Here is a 19,361-nt window from a genome sequence, read left to right as displayed (position 1 = left end):
AGAGTATCACTTACTGAACAGATGAGAGAAGTGTAGAGAACCAACATACCACTGATCCAGGAGTTAGAGGCCAGGAAGAATCATGTGATCTCCTCTGGTGTGTATGCATCAGAAGGTTTTAGAACCCTAAACTGTGGGTGGATGAGCCCAAATTGACCCTTAGGTGTTAGGGGGTAAGTACTATGTACTCTGAGATCCAAAATGATTGGATAGGTGTGTTTAAAAGTGGACAGACACTCATATTGTATGTTATCCCTATCAATACTGTATTTGTACTCTGCAGGTACAGTGAGTTCCTTGTGTATAACTCTGTCCATAAAGGAAGGAGCTGATCACTGCTAAAGGCCAGCAGGACGAGTTGAGACAGCAGCTGAGGACAGGTTGGCCCAGCTACAGGTCATGTCCAGGAAGGTAGTGAAGGATAGGTTGTTCCAGCTACAGACCATGTCCAGGAAGGTAGTATTTATATTTGTCTTTATTAAGGACGAGGTGGAGCTGTTTCTTATACCACAGTTGCCAAAGAAAACAATATTAAAGCACACATTTACTGGTATAAAACATTTTGTTTTTCTTTTCATTTTTATAAGAGAATTCATACTTTCTCATCTTTAGGTTGCAAGAGACACAGTCGTTCGTTCGATTAGTTCGATATTTATGGACGTGACACAGTTGTTCATTCTATATGTTCCATTACCATGCTCGCTGGCATTGGTGGAGAAAGTACTCAATTGTCATACTTGAGTAAAAGCAAAAGATACCTTAATAGAAAATGACTCATGTGAAAGTCACCCAGTAAAAAAAGTAAAAGTCTAAAAGTGTTTTTGTTGTCCCTTGCTTGCTAGCTAAACAACTAGCTATGGCTAACACAGTCACGACCTCTGAAGCCAGTATAACAGCAAAGAGCTGCATTTGTATTTGGATACATCCAGAACAATGAGCTGATGATGCACGATTTTGCCTGGCATAGTGCATTCTCATCAGGACACTCGACACTGTTCATTACGAGAAGACTGCATTGCATATCAAACAGTAGGCTAGAAGCTAGCTAAATGGTTTGTTGCTAGCAAACCTACCAATATGACAACCGGATTTAAAAATACCAATTGCTGAAAACAGCTGGTCAAATTAGAAACGTGTGGGAGGTTATTTTGTTATTCTAGCTGCAGAGGTGGTGACTGTGTTAGCCGTAGCTACTTGGCGAGCTAACAAGCAAGGTATAAGAACGTTGTCACTGAGCATGGCAACAGAAAATATTTAATGAACAACCGTGTCGCTTCCATAAATATCGAACTAATCGATCAAACGACAGCGCCTCTAGCAACCTAAAGATGAGAAAGTATGAATTATCTTGTGAAAATATCAACAACACATTTTTTCTCCCGGAAAATGTGTGTTTTAATATTGTTTTCTTTGGCAACTGTGGTATAAGAAGAATACATGCCTCTGTTTTGTACATTATCTTGGAAAATTGAACTCTGCGTAGGCATTTATCCCTTACTACATGTCTTCCAGCAAGAGAGGCTGAGATTGAAAATCATGCAGGCTGTGTTCTCTTCTCCTGGAGCCAAACACCCCCAGACTGAAGTCAGTGATCAGTGTCTTCTCCCCACTATGCAGGTACCTTTAGGGAGTTTAGGTCTGGGTACAGTTTGTGACAAATCACTGTGTAACAAGCTGTGTATATGTCCAGGTAAAAAAAATGTGCCCTGTCCAACACCACAGAAGAAGATCTAATCAGAGAAAGTAGCAGCTCCAACACCACAGAAGATCTAATGAGAGAACGCAGCAGCTCAAACACCACAGAAGAAGATCTAATGAGAAAGCAGCAGCTCCATCACCACAGAAGAAGATTTAATGAGAGAAAGCAGCAGCTCCAACACCACAGAAGAAGATCTAATGAGAGAACGCAGCAGCTCAAACACCACAGAAGAAGATCTATTGTCACACACAGAGGAGGGGCTAGTGACACAGCTGAAACTGGGACAATGTTTTTATATTATTCTGTATCTATTCAGGGAAAACCCATTGAGACCAGAGTCTCATTTCCAAGGTTACCCTGATCACAACAATACAACAACCACTACAATGTAAAAGAAAGCAGCAATCAATACAAAAAAAGATGCCCTGCATATGCTCATGGACACTTCTGATTGTCCTCATACAAAGGTTGAGTCACTGATGTGGTCATCCTGTCTGGGTTGGCGCCCCCCCTTGGGTTCTGCCGTGGCGGAGATCTTTGTGGGCTATACTCAGCCTTGTCTCAGGATGGTAAGTTGGTGGTTGAAGATATCCCTCTAGTGGTGTGGGGGCTGTGCTTTGACAAAGTGGGTGGGGTTATATCCTTCCTGTTTGGCCCTGTCCGGGGGTGTCCTCGGATGGGGCCACAGTGTCTCCTGACCCCTCCTGTCTCAGCCTCCAGTATTTATGCTGCAGTAGTTTATGTGTCAGGGGGCTAGGGTCAGTTTGATATATCTGGAGTACTTCTCCTGTCCTATTCGGTGTCCTATGTGAATTTAAGTGTGCTCACTCTAATTCTCTCTTTCTTTCTCTCTCTCGGAGGACCTGAGCCCTAGGACCATGCCTGAGGACTACCTGACAAGATGACTCCTTGCTGTCCCCGGTCCACCTGGCCGTGCCGCTGCTCCAGTTTCAACTGTTCTGCCTTATTATTATTGGACCATGCTGGTCATTTATGAACATTTGAACATCTTGGCCATGTTCTGTTATAATCTCTATAATACTTTACTGTATACTTTTTATACACATAGTCAAGTTTGGACACACCTACCTATTCTCTACATTGTAGAATAATAGTGAAGACATCAAAACTTTGAAATAACACATATGGAATCATGTAGTAACCAAAAAAGTACAAAATACATTTAATATTTGAGATTCTTCAAAGTAGCCACCCTTTGCTTGATGACAGCTTTGCACACTCTTGGCATTCACTGTATTCAACAGTCCACTCCAGATAAGTATACTTAATAGTCAAAATGCAGGAGCAAATGCATTGCATATCACAAGTACTCGATTCATGTTTTACAGCCTTCTGGGTATCTGCATGCATTCATGGCACTTCATCTGAGTTTAGTGGATGCTGACTGTCAATCAGTTACAACATTACCAGGCACATTCTCTGCTGTTTCCACTCTGGAAAACAAGAAGCAAACAAGTCAATAATTTAGTTAGTAATAGTATAAAGTAGGGCCGGGACGATAGCAGTATTGCAGTATTTTTCCAATGGGAAAAAATTAACACACGAAGCAGGCCAATCTCTTTGGTACTTTAAAAACCATCTGTATGTAAAATAACGTCTGTTAAAGCTTGGAAAATATATAAATGTGACTGCATGGAAACATAATGATGTTTCTTTCCAACATTAGGGCTGTTTTCCTAAAGAAGTTAAATCAGCTTGGTCTTTTGTTTCATTGTCATAATACTAGTATCGTCCCAGCCCTAGTATAAAGTAATCTGTTTACTCAGTTATTACTATGATAGTCTGAAATATTGAAATATTTGGATGACATACAGGGAGTTACTGGTAGATACTTGTAGATGTCCCGTTTCTTGCACAGGAACCTATGAGGTATTACACAAGTTAGGATCGCTATAGCAACTAAAACGGACTAAATGACAACATTGGATTCTTTATCCATAAAATTAACAGCATTTTTCACTCACTACAAATAATTTTTCAGGAAAAACTAACTTTGACAATGGATTTGATTTCATAACAATGTTATAAGAGGGTTTGTTTGTATTAAAACTTCGAATTACTAGGATTTTGATTTCAAAATATTTTAAACAAATAGAAAAGTTGAAATAGAATAGAATTCATGCAGCTCTGAAAGTTCAGTAGAAATAGTCAGGTTAATAGAGGCAAAACAAACTAGTTAACATGGTGAGGAAGGTATTAACGTAAATAAATTGAGACTGACCTTTCTTACGTTTAGCTGAAAACACAACAAGAATAATCAGATTAGTTGGGGTAAAGACAACTCACCATGAGTTGCATGTTTATGTATTACAATAGCAAGTTACATGACAATTACATGCTTTTAAAGAAGTGACTCATTAAATAGAGAAATAAAGTTAAATAAACAAAGGACTAACCTCTTGCCAGGTAGAAACCAAACAGTGCAGCAACTGTTAGGCCTAATAATAATAATGGAACTATTAGAGTGGTATGGATCCTTGGTGGCACTTTGTTACAAATAACATCTTGTCTAGAATTTCCATCTTCAGTCTTCATGCGTCCCATTGCTGCACAACTGCAGAGTAAGCAACACAAACACGCATTTAACTAGACAGGTCAACTACAGCATATTGTAACGTCAGGTTTTATATGGGTTAATGGTAAATCCATTTGAATTCAATCACTTTTTGACAGCATTCCATTTGATTTAATTAAAACTTTCCATACATATTTGCCTATAGAAGAAGTGGTTATAAAGTTACTTTTTGGACCTGAATGACAAAACATTCAGGAGATGAAGGTGCTCAAATTTGACCCATTTTGCATAGCCCACCATAACATGAGACATCCATGTCTTCATCACTGGAAAAGATAAACGCTTGTGTTTGATATAATTTTAAAGCTTAAAAACAGGGTTGTTCAACTATTTAATCATTTCTTGAAAAGAAAGTTTTGATACCTACTGTGCCTCGTTTTTCCCCAAAAATTATAAAATAGTTTGAGACACCTGTTAGTAAGCTTTTAAATTATATTAATCTCAACCATTTATCTTTTCCAGTGATGAAGACATGGATGTCTCATGGTATGGTTGTAAGGATCAAAGCTGGTAGAGATGAGAAGCAGGTACAGGGAGAGAACATTTAATTATCAACGGACAAGAACACATAACGACATTAATGCTGACACAGGGAACAAACGGGGAAGCAGACAGTTAAAGATGGGGAAATCAACAAAGGGAAGGAGTCCAGGTGAGTCCAATGAGCGCTGCTGCGCGTAATGATGGTGACAGGTGTGCGTAATGAATAATGAAGGGCAGCCTGGCGCCCTTGAGAACCAAAGAGGGTAAAAAAACAAACACTTTCTGAGCACATTCTACAATGGGCAAATATGTATGGAAGGTTTTGTTCAAAAGAGGTGCTGTCAAAAAGTTAATGAATTCAAATGGATTTACCATTAAACCAGCCTGTAATTATATTGTCAACCAAAATCTGGTAGCCAGAACTTAATTTATAGATTGCTATCAGAGCATTGATCCTGCTTTCTGAAATGTAATATCATCAATGTCCCAATTTAAAAAAGAAAACCTAAAGCAATTTAAGAAACTCTAGAACAAAAACGATGACCTACTCAGTCCAAGCAGTGCAGTTCACACCATGTTGTGAGTAAAAGCCATCCTGACACTCCTCACACATGGTATCTGTTGTCTTTGTACCTATATGGTGAGAATAAACAATGTTATCATGTTCAAAAGTTAACGATTGTGGTGCTGGGGAAGTCAAAATCACCTGAGGTATGACTTCACTTCAAAAAGAAACCAGAGGAAAAAACCCCACCATCTATCTAGAGCCCACGTTATGTTCAGTTATCAGAATTATAATGTCCTGTACGATATTTGGCCTCTACCTCATACTTACCAGGTGATTTAGTACTCTGTCCCGGTGAACAGTGTGTATGTTCTACTGCAAAGCTACACTCAGAGTTGGATGAGTAGCTTCTACAGTAGTATCCATCTAGAACGTGGCAGACTGTGTTACTTGTTGGTTTGCACTCGGTCTGAGTGAACAGGCCCTGTCCTGGAAAATATCAGATTCATTTTAGTCAGAGGACTACTTATGAGAAGGCACCTCATACCCTTTTCACACTAATGTGGTGACCTGAAACGTAAGACACCGACTCAGATATCATCTTTTTTACATTGTACTTTCCAGTTGGTGGATGCAGAACCAAACCAGTGCCACACAACTCAGCTCAGCAGTGAAAAGGGTATGATGTGTACTGCTAAAAGGAAATATGGGAAGGTTTAGAAGAAATGTAAATGTACCTGGGTCACAGGGACTGCAGGGAAAGCACTTGGTTAGACCATTGGCCTCGTTCATGAAGGTCCCTCTGATACAGGGCATACAAGATGTGCTGGACTCTATTGTACAATCTCTCCGGACCACCAAGCCTAATCATAGAAAATACAACTTCACTTATTGAGAGTTTACATATTTTCTTTAAAAAGGTCAGTTTTCCACTTTTTAACATTATATTCACCATCTCCACAACCATACCAGTATGTAGTGAAAAAGATATAAGAACGGAGTCCTAAGAAAACGACACCCTATGATGTCACAGGGGGGGGGGGGTCATAAAAAATGTAAACACAAAGATGCAGAGACCTGTGTTCCATGAAACATGCCTCTCATTTACAGCATGAGACTGAAATACTGTGAGATTGTAGGCTACCTCCCCCTTGGTTACTGTTAACGTATTTCTCCTACCCGTTGTGTGCAATTGTAGACAAAATCGTTTTTAAAGATGAAGCATTCATTTACATTACCTTTATTACACATAGGGCAGCACTGACCATCATTAGTTTTGTATTCTGCTGGACCACAATCCTTTCCAAATACAAGCACAAAATGAAAACCTGAAACGACATAAAATATATACAGGCTAAGTGGCAGTCTGTAAAGCCATGGTCACATTGGCAGTTTGAAGTGACACAAATACAATTTTTTGCCATATCCAATTATAATCTGTCCTTCATCCTGCAGTCAAAAAGCACAGCCAAAAAGCACATGGTATCAGATATTTCAGGACACATTTCAAGTCAGATACAAATCTGTGACTTGTGTCTGAATGTTCAAATCTGATTTATTTCAAGTTGTTTTTAGACTAATTTTGGCATATCTTGCTAGCTACTCTGACAGTTTGACAAGAACATGTGGTAGGTAATTATCTTCAAAATTGGGCTCCCAAGTGGCGCAGGGGTCTAAGGCACTGCATCTCAGTGGTAGAGGTGTCACTACAGACACCCTGGTTCGAATCCAGGTTGTATCACAACCAGATGTGATTGGGAGTCCCATAGGGCGGTGCACAATTGGCCCAGCGTTGTCTGGGTTTGGCTGGTGTAGGCTGTCATTGTAAATAAGAATTTGTTCTTAATTGACTTTCCTTGTTAAATAAAGCTTTTTTTTTTAAAGTGTGAATGTGCAACAGGTACCTAGCTAGTTTTGGCCAAAAAGGACAATTTTGAAAGTTGGATCATCTTTGTCCTTTGAGGCTTTAAAAGTGTTTTTACACTATGATTTTGAACATTCAAAGCAACTGGGAAACTTCCATGAAGACACATTGTTGTCATCACCTTAGGTTGTTACATAACTTCTGAGTGATGGGAAGCAGGAGCACCACCACCAATCAGCCTAAACCATTACGCACAGCATAGAAATAAGAATGAATAGAACAGAATATTGAAGCTCTAACCCTGGCAATTGACTGGTAAACTCATGGGTACACTTGCAATGGCTGCCTGGTATTGTGATGCAATAATTTTCATAACATTGCGGAATGTTTTATCAACTGATGCTGGATTGCCATGGTAATGTAGATCGTTAATTCAAATAATGCTAACTGATGTGACTCATGCAATGGCATTTATTTCTTTGCAAAATGGCTGCCATTCCACCCATTATTCCATCATTGACTTGAATGGAAACGCCCTTTCTATCCGTTCTTATTTCTATGGCGCACACACGCCTGTCATTACTATGATAAATAGCGTAGCCATGTCGAAAAATGACAGCTATCTGACTCTAAACAAACATCCGAATTAGTCATTTGTATCTTAGTGTTTGGACAGTCACTGTTCCTAAACGTATTCATAGTCATGCCACGCCCTTGACAATAGCATACACCGTCAGGAAGGTATAATTAAAACGCCATTTATAACTAACTTTACCCAACTAATAAGTGGAAATCTACTGGACAACATCGATCTAGACGTCGAATCAAGAGAGTATTTACACTAAAATTAAAATCTGCATCTACACTTGCCAAGTTTGACCTGAAAAGAGCGACCTACACTTGTGACCGAGGTAAAGACAGTTTCAAGTTGGATATTCGATGGATATTCACACTTTCCAACCTCAATAGCTTTCAAACCACTTGAGCCACAGACTCCAAATAAGTGTCATGATGTTGGAAAAATTGTGCACAACATTGCACAAGTCTTATTTTCACAATTTGGACATTAATTCGCTTTCCAAAGCTAATAAAAATATGGAAATGTGAGCAGCATTTTGTATTCCGAGTTGAATTAGTTTGGGAGCATAAACAAAGTACTAACTTTTTTTACATTACAATTTCAATAGCTTCTTGGTCATGTGACTTACTGAAATGTTCAAAATGTCCACTGACTACCCTTCTATATTGCACACCCTTTAGTTTGTCCATTTTCATCTCACACGATTTTACATAATTTTTTTCTCCTTGGTCGTGGCTCCTTGGTCGTGTGACCTACTGACCTCAAGCTACTTTCAGAATGTCCACATTATAAAGGCACAAGGCAAGACCCAAATGCAGCCACAGGAGGCAGATGGTTGAGGTCCTATATTTATTTTTACAAAGGGAGTAGGCAAAGGCAGGTCGAGGACAGGCGAGAGTTTATAAACCAGGTCAGAGTCCAAACAGTACCAGGCGATAGGCAGGCTCGAGGCAGGCCAGGAAGGGGTCAGAAACCAGATCTGAGTCCAAAACAGTACAAGTGGATAGGCAGGCTGGTAGTCAGAACAGGCAGAGTGGTTCGAAGTTAGGACAGGCAAGGGTCGAAACCAGGAGGACTAGAAACAAACAGAGACTGGGAAAAGTAGGAGCAAGGAAAAATGCTGGTTGACTTGGCAAACAAGACAAACTGGCACAGAGAGACAGGAAACACAGGGATATATACACCAGGGATAATAAGCGACACCTGAAGAGGGTGGAGACAATCACAAGGACAGGTGAACCAGATCAGGGTGTGGCACACGGACTGGCGGAGACGGGTGCCGCGAGGCATCCAGTGTGGTAACAGGATCAATCCCGGAGAAGCTGGTGGGAGCCCCGGGGAGAGTTCTCTATTCTAAGTGGAGGGCAGAGCGCCCTGGAATGGGTTCGCACCGAGAGGGGCCCAAGCCCTGGAAAGCGTTGTGGTTTTGGCAGCGTCTGGTGAGCTCTCCCTGGCCCTTGAAAATCCGGGAGAGAGGTTATAAATCTCAGGCCTGGCCGTACCCATATCCGCAGCCGGTCTCCAAGGTGAACAGACTCTGGCATGTTATAACAATGTAGGTAAGGGAAGTTGGCAAAAAAGATCTGTAACTTCGGGACAAGGATTGGCTCTAAGGGCTGGGGTGCGAAGCGGGGCTGGGCTCGAGCCGCGTCTAGGGGAGTAGTCGCTCCATCGCCCTCCTCTCACCACGATTGTAAGTTTGTTGTGCGGCCCATCTCGCGGTGTCTCGTGTGTGGTCTCACAAGCGGCTGCGTGCGGGGGTTCGTCGAGGTGGTGTCCGTTGGTGGGCCGAAGGCGGACCGGTGTGGGGTTGAATCCGGTGGTTGGCGGCGGCAACTCTGGACGTGCGCCAGGCCCTTCTCGTGGATCTCACCAGCTACGGCGCTCGCCGGCCCCACACATTGTAGGTGGGGAGGTCTCCTCTATGCTCACTAGACTTGAGGCGGAGACTAAACCCATTGGCCCCACAGTGATAGGGCATTGCATGGAGGTGGCTCATGCCCTACGAAGTGGGGAGAGGCATCTCCAGCTTGTCTTAAAAAAAAAAATGTATTTTACCTTTATTTAACTAGGCAAGTGAGTTAAGAACAAATTCCTATTTTCAATGACGGCCTAGGTTAAGTGGGTTAACTTGCCTGTTCAGGGACAGAACGCCAGATTTGTACCTTGTCAGCTCAGGGGTTTGAACTTGAAACCTTCTGGTTACTAGTCCAACGCTCTAACCACTAGGCTACCCTGCCGCCCGTGCTGCCTGGGGAGGGAGTCCTACATCTTATGTGGATAGTACCATCCACGTCCATTGATTTGCTGCGGAACCATAAAACGGAGAGAAGCCTAGGTTCCCACTGGGCACGGATCACTGAATGTCAACTTGATGAAATTCAAAGGAGCGTACCCACCTGTTGCGGTCGCACTAAAGTCACCCTGTTGGGTGACTGTGACCCCTCATGTCAAAGTGAGGAATATCGATGAAGCGCTGGTAAAGCATGGTTCCTATGCTTCTGTCCCAGAGGACTGACTGGGCAAGCAAATGATTGAAAGGGGATGATTATTTTCTGTTGCTTCTTCCCACACCCAGTTGATGGTGCCGCTAGATACGGCAAGGGGTATTTGGTTCTCAAGCCTATAAGTATTGCGCTGGCACTTGATGTCGATTGGGTTTCAAAAAGCAGTTAAAGTCTGCAGAAAGTTTGTAGCGGCTACTGAAGTGCACTTTTTAAAGCAGAAAATCCTCTGATGATACCACTGGGCGTGGCTGGGGGCAGCACTGAGGCTGTGGAAGTTGGGTTTTACGACTTAGTCTCTGAGCAGATAAAAGCAGGTGGGTCACCAGGTGCACAGAGGTTGTTTCAGGTTACCAGGTGCACAAGGAGGCCTCCATCAAGGCGGGAGCCACTCCGAGTCCAAGCACGTGGCTCCTGACAGCGGGACTATAGACGTCTTAGTAATTCCAGGGTGTAAGCTATACTCTAAGGGAGAGGGGTGTTGACTAGGTAGGGAGAGTAGGTGTGGAGGCCTGGAGGTCTGTAGTTCCAGGGAGTAAGCTATACACTCTCAGGCCCAGGGAGAGGGCAGGCAGGCGGGCAGGGAGTATAGGCCTAGAGGCCAGGAGTCAGAGGTCACCAGATCAATGGGGGCCTGCCTGGAGGTCAGGAAGGCCCCAGGGAGAAAACCCAAGTGAATAGGTGAGTGAGTGACTGTCCTTCAGGGGAGCAGAGAAGGCAAATTAAATGTAAAATTGTGTGAGATGAAAATGGACAAACTAAAGAGTTTGTAATGTGTAGGTCCACTGAGTGTACATTCAGAACCTTGTTTGAAGTCAGTAGGTCACATGACCAAGGAGCTACTGAAATTAGAAACATTGAAAAACATTAAATTAATGTAAAATTGCGTGAGATGAAAATTGACAAACTAAGGGTGTGCAATATAGAAGGGTAGTCAGAGGACATTCTGAACCTAGTTTGAGGTTCATGACCAAGGAGCTATTGAAATTAGAAACGTTGAAAATTCATGTAAAAATGTGTGAGATGAAAATTGGCAAACTAAAGAGTGTGTGATGTGTAGGGCCACTGAGTGTACATTCTGAACCTTGTTTGAAGTCAGTAGGTCACATGACCAAAGAGCTATTGAAATTCTAACATTTAAATCAATCATTTTAAATAGTGTGAGATGTAAATCGACCAAAAAAAAGAAGGTGTGTGCAATGTGTGTCTATACCATTGGGTTAGCTAGAACCAGTTAACATTTTAGGAGTAATTGAAATATGACAAATTAGATTTGTCACTATGTTGACGGTCCCTAACTGCTGTTGGTGGACATAAGGAAAACTACAGGCGAATATCCAACCTGAAACTGACTTTACCTCGGTCACTTGTGTAGTTGGAAGCTCCGTTATCTATTTCGGGTCCGACACGTCAGGTGAGTACGCTAGACTAATTTCCGAGTAACTCTGAATACAAGGCTGTTATAAAAATGCAATTTAATCAACATTTGGGATTTTGGTAGTAATTTTATGGCTCTGTCATTATCAGCTTGAAACTTCTGAATGTGCGCACGACTTCCAAGTCTCCACCCCAACCTTATTTTAATCTAATCAATCTAGTTTAGATAATGTAAAAAAATATTGTGGTAGCTATACATGCCGACCATTTTTAGGGTTTAACTTGATGCTGCTAGGCAAGTAAGGATTCAACACCGATGAAAGCATCATCTTTGCATTCAACATGCACGCACGCACATGGTTGCGAAGTTAGTAGCTAATACTGTAGTACAGTAGCTTGCTGATCCCATTTGGGGGGTAGCTAGAATCACCAATTTGATATTTGGACTAACACTATTTGATTTTAATTAGGACATTAGCTGAGAACCAACTGTATCTAGCAAATTTACAAAGGAGGATACTGTTCAGACGGAAGGCATACCATTTTCACTTGCTGACTTCACTAATACTGTAGTAGCTAGCTAACGTTTGCTGATCCCATTTTGGGGGGGGTAGCTAGAATCACCAATTTTATAGTTGGACTAACATTACTTGATTTTCATTAGGACAGTAACTTTAGCTAAAATACCCGGCTAGCTAGATACAGTTCGCTAATTTACCAAGGAGGAAATACTGTTCAGATTGAAGGCATTACATTTTCACATGCTGACTTTGCTAATAACGTTACTCTAGTAGATAGCTAAAGTTAGCTGATTTACATATTGAGGGTAGCTAGAATCACCATCTTGATAGTTGGACTAACATTATTTGATTCTCATTAAGACAGTAGCTAAGGACTTCGGACGTAGTTCAGGACTTAGTTAGATACAGTTCGTTAACTTACCAAGGAGGAAATACTGTTCAAGTCTACGTAACGTTAGTACCATTTTCACTTGCTGAAGAACAACATTCTACGCTCTCTACATTGACGATAGATTAAACGTTACAGATAAAATAAAAAAAGTGTCACGTTAAATTAATAAGTGTTGTAGTTTCAGTTGGATATCCTCTGCAGGCAGCAAAAGCGCACCGCTCTCAACTGGTTTTGGCACGAAGCCGCTCAACGGAAGAATGTCATCCGTAGTCGGTAGGGTAGGAAAGACGTTTCAATTTGTGATATCTAGCACAAGCAACAATGGTATTGAAAAAGTTTAGTCCAACTTCTTGGTTAGTTAATTTTTATTTAACTTGGCAAGTCAGTTAAGAACTCATTCTTATTTAAGTTAACTGCCTTGCCCAGGGGCAGAATGGCAGACTTTTTACCTTGTCAGCTTGTCAGATTTGATCCAGCAAAATGTTGGTTACTGGCTCAACGCTTTAACCACTAGGCGACCTCAGTAAACAATGGACATGATCGGACAGTTCACAGCTTCTGCTCTTTTCCGTCCATAAGAAACAAATGGATTGGTGGAAGAGGCAGGCCAGGAGCAAGGAAGGAGGCTACCTGCCGCTCCAGGCTATTTATGATGGCCATTTGAGTAATCATGCACAGTTTGCGTCAGGAGCGTAGGCATGAGTGTGCTTGGGTGGACACAGGCCCACCCACTGGGGAGTCAGGCCCACCCAATCAGATTGAGTGAAAACAAAATGAATGTAAGTGAAAATCTGAAAAATATATAAGCAAACTTTATTAAAAAATATGGGAAAACAGGATTTTTCAAACAGCATGCTTTTTCTTTGCTGGGCAGGCCGTTTGGGAAACGTTGGGCAAAGTTAGAGTATACCCAATTCTCCACTACCACCACTGGTAGTGTGTGGTAGTGTTAAGAATTTGCTAAATGTTTGACATGTTATGAATTCTAGCTAGGTGGCTAAGGGTAAGGTTAAGTTTAGGAGTTAGGTTAAAGGGTTAGGGAAGGGTTAGCTAACTAAGTTAAGTAGTTGGAAAATAGCTAAAAGGTACTTGAGAATACTAAAGTTGTTCGTGATGAGATTTGAACTCGCAACCTTTGGTCTTAAGTAACCATCTATCTTATGTAACCATATGCAACATAGCATATACTGACTGAGTGTCCTGGATTTACGTTTACTATGTTACATCTAGTGTATGAGACCAGGCTGAATTATTGCTAAACCTAGCATATTTCTACAATTTATTTTTGAAAAATGATTTTGAACCTAACCTTAACCATATACTTAACCTTAAATAAATACCAAAAAGCAGATTTTTGAGAGACAATCATGTGGCGATAGCTCGCAAATCAAACAAGTCAGGGTCACAAACATCAGGTCTACCCTTTCAAAAAAGGGCAATGGAGATGTTGTGGGATCATCTGTTTGTTACATTTTAGGGTTTCAGGCCATCTATCAAGGTCATGGTCCTATTTTTTCATCTGTACACCACAAAACAAATGTGCCAGCCTCCAACATTTATAAATGTAGTCTAGATCACATTTACCATGTAGTGGACAGAAATTGTGGAGTCGGTACAGGGGACACAGGAAGTACTTGTAAATTCTGTACAGTGTTTATGTACCCGGTTTCCTGTGGGATAGAAGGTCAGTGTCATGGATTGATTGGTATTGGAATGTATTTTCTTCATAATAATCCATATAGTATACAGAGCTGGTCCTTACCTGGTGAACACATAGGACAGCATTCAATACCTGTTCTGTACTCTGCTCTACCACATGCAATAGAGCGCTGAATGGTTAGAAGTGAACACAAAATGAACACATTACCACGGTTGAAAAACGGTATACACACCAATGATGTGTATAAACCCAGGATGACTGACGGTGTGCTGAATTGAGCCACCACACAGCCATTTTGGTAAAGATTTTGGAAGCTATAGACATTTTTGACAAGTAGCCTATATTCTATTACAGACACCTTATTGCATACTTATAAAATATATTGTGTGAACTAAACAAAAAAATTATAACCTATTTCTTAAAGTATATTTTTTTTAGTACTAATATTACTGACCCCACTTCAACAAAGAAATACTAAAATACAAGTAATTTAGTTCTTGAAACATTTGAATGTAAAATTCCATTCATTCCTATGGAAGACTGCTTCTGAGGAGTACCACCAATATTTATTTAATTTTTATTTTACCTTTATTTAACTAGGCAAGTCAGTTAAGAACAAATTCTTATTTTCAATGACATCCTAGGAACAGTGGGTTAACTGCCTGTTCAGGGACAGACCGACAGATTTGTACCTTGTCAGCTCGGGGGGTTGAACTTTCAACCTTCTGGCTACTAGTCCAACACTCGAACCACTAACCCAATATGGCGGCCATTGGCTTCAGACTCTGGCCAATACATAGCATCAGCTATAAGTTACATTCGGGAAGTATTCAGACCCCGTCCCTTTTCCACATTTTATGATACAGCCTTATTCTAAAATGGATTAAATCATTTTATCCCCTCATCAATCAACACACAATACCCAATAATGACAAAGCCAAAACAGGCTTTTATTTTATTTTTATTTCACCTTTATTTAACCAGTTTTAAGCTAGTTCGGGAACAAGTTCTCATTTACAACTGCGACCTGGCCAAGATAAAATAAAGCAGTGCGACAAACACCACAAAGTTACACATTGAATAAACAAGCGTACAGTCAATAACACAATAGAAAAAAAAAATCTATATACAGTGTGTGCAAATGGTGTGAGGACGTCAGGCAATAAATAGGCCATAGTAGCGAAGTACTTACAATTTTGTAAATTAACACTGGAGTGATAGATGTGCAGATGATGATGTGCAAGTAGAGATGACAGGAAAACTACCCAATTTCGAAATGGCACCTTCGGAATTCTGATCGGTTTTAAGTAATAACTCGAAAAAATTAAAAGCGCGGTGTCACTTTGCTTTGGGAGTTTTGATTCATATACTAATGCAAATCCATATGTTAGATGTTGTAACGGTTATGCTACTTAATGTTACACTTTAAGCCTGTGTCTAGCTAAAACAACGCTGACTTTCCTCTTGGTGTTTGTTTTTTAACATGTATGTAGATGGGCTAGCATAATGAAGGTACAACAATGTAATTTAGATAAGCTACATTTTGTCTTGGCTACACAAACCGCTGGACAGCGCATGCACTTAAAGGACGTGAAGCGTCGTGTCCTTTAGGGCTAGCACTAACTAACATAAAACTTTAGCTAACAGTTCATTTCGAACATCTTATTTCAAAATACGATATTACACATATTTAATTATTATTGAATACACTTTTCCTAAACATGTAACAGAGCAGTTTTACCTGTTAGATTAACTCGGACTAGTTTACGCTTCAGTTAATCGGTGCTATCTGGGATCCTTGGGACGTCCCTAACCCTTAAAGCTGCAGTATGTACCTTTTGGGCGACCAGACCAAATTTGCATAGAAATTAGTTATAGATCTGTCATTCTCATTTAAAGCATGTCTAAGAAGCGGTAGATCTGTTATACATTATGATCACCATTTCTATGCTTCCCTTTAAGTACATGTTTTGCATCTTATTTTCATTTTCACAAATGACAAAAAAAAAACGACTGAAGCAGATAGCAGAGGCATATTCACACTGGAAGATTTGCATTTGTGGCACAGACAAGGCCACCATGCAAGATTAGATTCGTTTTAGGTCTTACACAAGAAGATAACATAACCCCACCCAGAGCTGGCCTCTCTCAGCCTGTGGATCTCCTCTTCTATCCTGGCTCTTCTCCTGCACCTCCCTTAGATTCCTGACCTCCAGACGAACTATCAACTCAGCCTTCAATACAAAGAAACACACAGCAAACTGAGATGACCAAGGTTACTTCAGCTCCTCATTTTAACATATTTATTTTCTTTACAATTTTGGCTTTTCATTCATTTTTTTTCTTTCATTTCACAGGTTTTTATATTTAATTCTAGATGTGGTCTGATGGTTCTAGATGTGGTCTGTTGGTTCTGGTATCAGTTTTACTTTGAACAGTCTTCTAACCTGAAGTTTCTACTTTCTTTTTTGTTTCTTTTCAAGTTTAGTTTTAGATTCAATTTTAGTCAACCATGAGTGTTTTAAGGCAGAGGGATAGATGACACTGTTAAAGTTAGAGCACTGCTGGGTTAATCAGTATATGGCTGTATGCCCATTAAACCTTATCAATTGAACAAAGGTCACAACTTGTTGTTCAGTACACGTATGAGTGCATGATTATTTTACACACTCATAGCACTCAAATATACACTGAGTGTACAGAACAGCCTCAATTCATCAGGGCATGGACTCTACAAGGTGTCAAAAGCGTTCCACAGGGTTGCTGGCCCATGTTGACTCCAATACTTCCCACAGTTGTGTCAAGTTGGCTGGATGTCCTTTGGGTGGTGGACCATTTTTGATATACAGGGAAACTATTGTGTAAAAAACCCAGCAGCATTGCAGTTCTTGACACAAAACGGTGCTCCTGACACCTACTACCATACCCCGTTCAAAGGCACTTAAACCTGGTCATTCGGTTGAAAAATATTTCTTAAACAGCAGCTAACGGAACAAAACGAGGATAAACATTCTTGAATTTGTCCAATAGAAACTTGTTTGCAGTTGTTTGGACTATTGATTACTCCCTAGATCAGCTAGATGCAGGCAGAGTGTGCAAGGTGGTATTGAATGAGTCACTGTCACCTTGATTTCTCTCAACTTGTGCACCTACTTTGTAACTTTCATTCGTAGGCTAGGTTGTAGCAATCTCATGATGGGTATAGGGGAAATGAGAGTTATGTAGTAGCCTAAACCTAGCCCGTTACATTGAGCTGGGTGAATGGAATATGAATGACAGTCATCAATATGCTGTAATATAAATAAGGCTATACTCATTCAAATAAACCATCCTCCCTAATCTTAAATGGCACTGACCGCCACTGCCTTCCATCCTTCCTTGAGGTCCTTCCACAGGTGAAACTCATGTGGAGCCAATTCACCTGTCCAATCAGTGAGTCTTCAAGGAAGGATGCACTTTTTAAAGGAAGGTCAATATAATCCTTCTCGTTTGGAATCTCTAAAGATATTAAGAATCGTTTTGGAATTTAGTCAATAATACACATGTGAAATATCAGGAGGTTCATTATACAGATGAACTAAAACAGACCTACTAACACCCTTGCAGTTTTCACATTTTGCTTTATTCAATAGCATTTTTACAATGTAGTTAATGTCATTGGGACACTTGTATTGCAAATCCTCTATTTCTTAATCCCAAGAGGGGACATTGGATCAGTCAACAGAAATACACTTACAGCAACAATAGACTGAGCACTGACGGCTGGTGAAATAAGCATAACCCATGATTTACAGAGAAACATATTGATTCAATAGAAGAGACTAAACCCATGGAATCAAAAACATCAAAACAATTAATAATGGCATTGAATGTGCATCATATAAAACAATACCTACAAAATACAAAGGAACTGTACAGCACAAATAACTATACAATCAAGGTGGAAAATCTGTCAATGTGTTCTTGAGCAAGGCACTTAACCCTAATTTGCTCCAGGGGCAGAGTACTACTATGGCTGCCCCTGTAAAACAACACATTTCACAGCACGTATCCCAGTGTGACAATAAAATATATATTTTAGGAGGATCGTAAGAACAGAACTGTAAACAAAACATTTGTCCCATTGCTTTGCTACAGAGCTCCCCAGTGGCGCAGGTCTAAGGCAATGCATCTCAGTGCAAGGAGTCACTACAGTCCCTGGTTCTAATCCAGGCTGTATCACATCCGGCCGTGATTGGGAGTCCCATAGGGCGGTGCACAATTGGCCCAGTGTCGTCCGGTGTAGGCTGTCATTGTAAATAAGAATTTCTTCAACAAAATAAATGGGTCACACTGAACATAGCCTACACTGCACCATTGCCTCTTGATGTTTAGTCTGTGGGATTATACAAATCCATGGTAACTCAACAAGTGGAGTCCATTTTTCCCCCATACCAGTGTCCAGGAAATCTCATCTCATGTCCTTTACACAGTTTGTATCAACAGAATCTACAGTACATCACAAGTTCCATAAGGACCATGGAGATGTTGTGATCTGTAGACTTCCTCAGTTCAAGGGCATTTGCTCAATGTATCTGGCACCAGCATCCAAAGACCAGGTGGAGTGTCTTACAAAATGGCATTTGTGTTTTATTCCAATTACCGTCAACTGACTTGGATTGACCATTTGAAATCATGGACACACCTGACCTTTCCCAGAACAGAACAGACCTGGCTCCTACTAAGGTGTCCATCTTCATCCCCAGTATTGGAAGACAGGCTGTCTATCAAGGTCATGGCCTTTTTAATCTTTACACCACAAAACAAATGTGCCAGCCTCCAACTTGTATTTAAAAACAGAGTCTAGATCACATTCACCATGTAGTGGACAGAAATTGTGCCCTACTGCCTAGTCTAGTTTTCAAGCCAATGAAGCACACATTAGACTGGATTGTTCTGCTGAATGTCCAGGAGGCTTGAATCTGTATAATATTCATAAGACACATTTTAGCTCAAATCTGGCTGAAATTCATGAACAAGTATACTGTACCATTCTGATGTTATAGGCTACCTTACCTGTTCTTGTTCCCACAAACAGCATTGATGTTCCCTCTCTGTCTGATACCTAGTAAAATGAAACCTCAACTCAATAAAACATTAAAAAGTGCAACCCTTGAGGTAATAGACATTCCTGTCAGCCAT

General features: G+C 40.7%; 3 protein-coding genes across 10 annotated transcripts in view; 1 reads left to right on the top strand and 2 right to left on the bottom strand.

Annotated features, from left to right (window-relative positions):
• Nucleotides 1-1,975: 1,975 nt before the first annotated feature.
• Nucleotides 1,976-13,304, bottom strand: LOC109876009 (tumor necrosis factor receptor superfamily member 14). 4 transcript variants are annotated; one of them, XM_020468478.2, is made up of 9 exons: nt 12,551-13,298; nt 6,522-6,611; nt 6,021-6,146; nt 5,614-5,772; nt 5,327-5,411; nt 4,117-4,274; nt 3,942-3,956; nt 3,533-3,582; nt 1,976-3,153 (listed from the first exon to the last, which is right to left on the bottom strand). In XM_020468478.2, exons 1-8 carry the CDS (start codon nt 12,591-12,593, stop codon nt 3,539-3,541), a joined length of 720 nt encoding a protein of 239 aa, XP_020324067.1. In that variant the 5' UTR covers nt 12,594-13,298; the 3' UTR covers nt 1,976-3,153; nt 3,533-3,538. The 4 variants fall into 4 exon arrangements, with proteins under 4 accessions (XP_020324067.1, XP_031650574.1, XP_031650573.1 ...); XM_031794714.1 differs by having other exon boundaries at nt 12,970-13,287; XM_031794713.1 differs by having other exon boundaries at nt 6,549-6,611; nt 12,551-12,888.
• Nucleotides 11,546-19,361, top strand: part of LOC109876013 (acidic leucine-rich nuclear phosphoprotein 32 family member E-like) — a 21,548-nt gene continuing 13,732 nt past the window's right edge. The window contains exon 1 of one of the 2 annotated variants that reach the window (XM_031794722.1): nt 11,546-11,645. The gene's annotated coding sequence lies outside the window, so the exon portion shown is untranslated. The remainder of the gene's footprint in view (nt 11,646-19,361) is intronic. The other variant, XM_031794718.1, reaches the window with a different exon arrangement.
• LOC109876008 (tumor necrosis factor receptor superfamily member 14) overlaps nt 17,784-19,361 on the bottom strand; it is a 10,654-nt gene continuing 9,076 nt past the window's right edge. For 2 of the 4 annotated variants that reach the window (XM_020468475.2, XM_031794712.1), the window contains 2 exons: nt 19,236-19,284; nt 17,784-19,141 (listed from right to left, as the gene is read on the bottom strand). In XM_020468475.2, coding sequence (XP_020324064.1) covers nt 19,101-19,141; nt 19,236-19,284 — 90 coding nt within the window. In that variant the 3' untranslated portion in view covers nt 17,784-19,100. Of the gene's footprint in view, nt 19,285-19,361 lie in introns of all 4 variants that reach the window. The other 2 variants (XM_020468473.2, XM_020468474.2) reach the window with 1 other exon arrangement.

The sequence above is a fragment of the Oncorhynchus kisutch genome, linkage group LG17 (genome assembly GCF_002021735.2).
Source record: "Oncorhynchus kisutch isolate 150728-3 linkage group LG17, Okis_V2, whole genome shotgun sequence".
Taxonomy (NCBI): domain Eukaryota; kingdom Metazoa; phylum Chordata; class Actinopteri; order Salmoniformes; family Salmonidae; genus Oncorhynchus; species Oncorhynchus kisutch.
The sequence above is the reverse complement of the archived record's forward strand: the minus strand, read 5'-3'. Positions and strand labels throughout refer to the sequence as shown.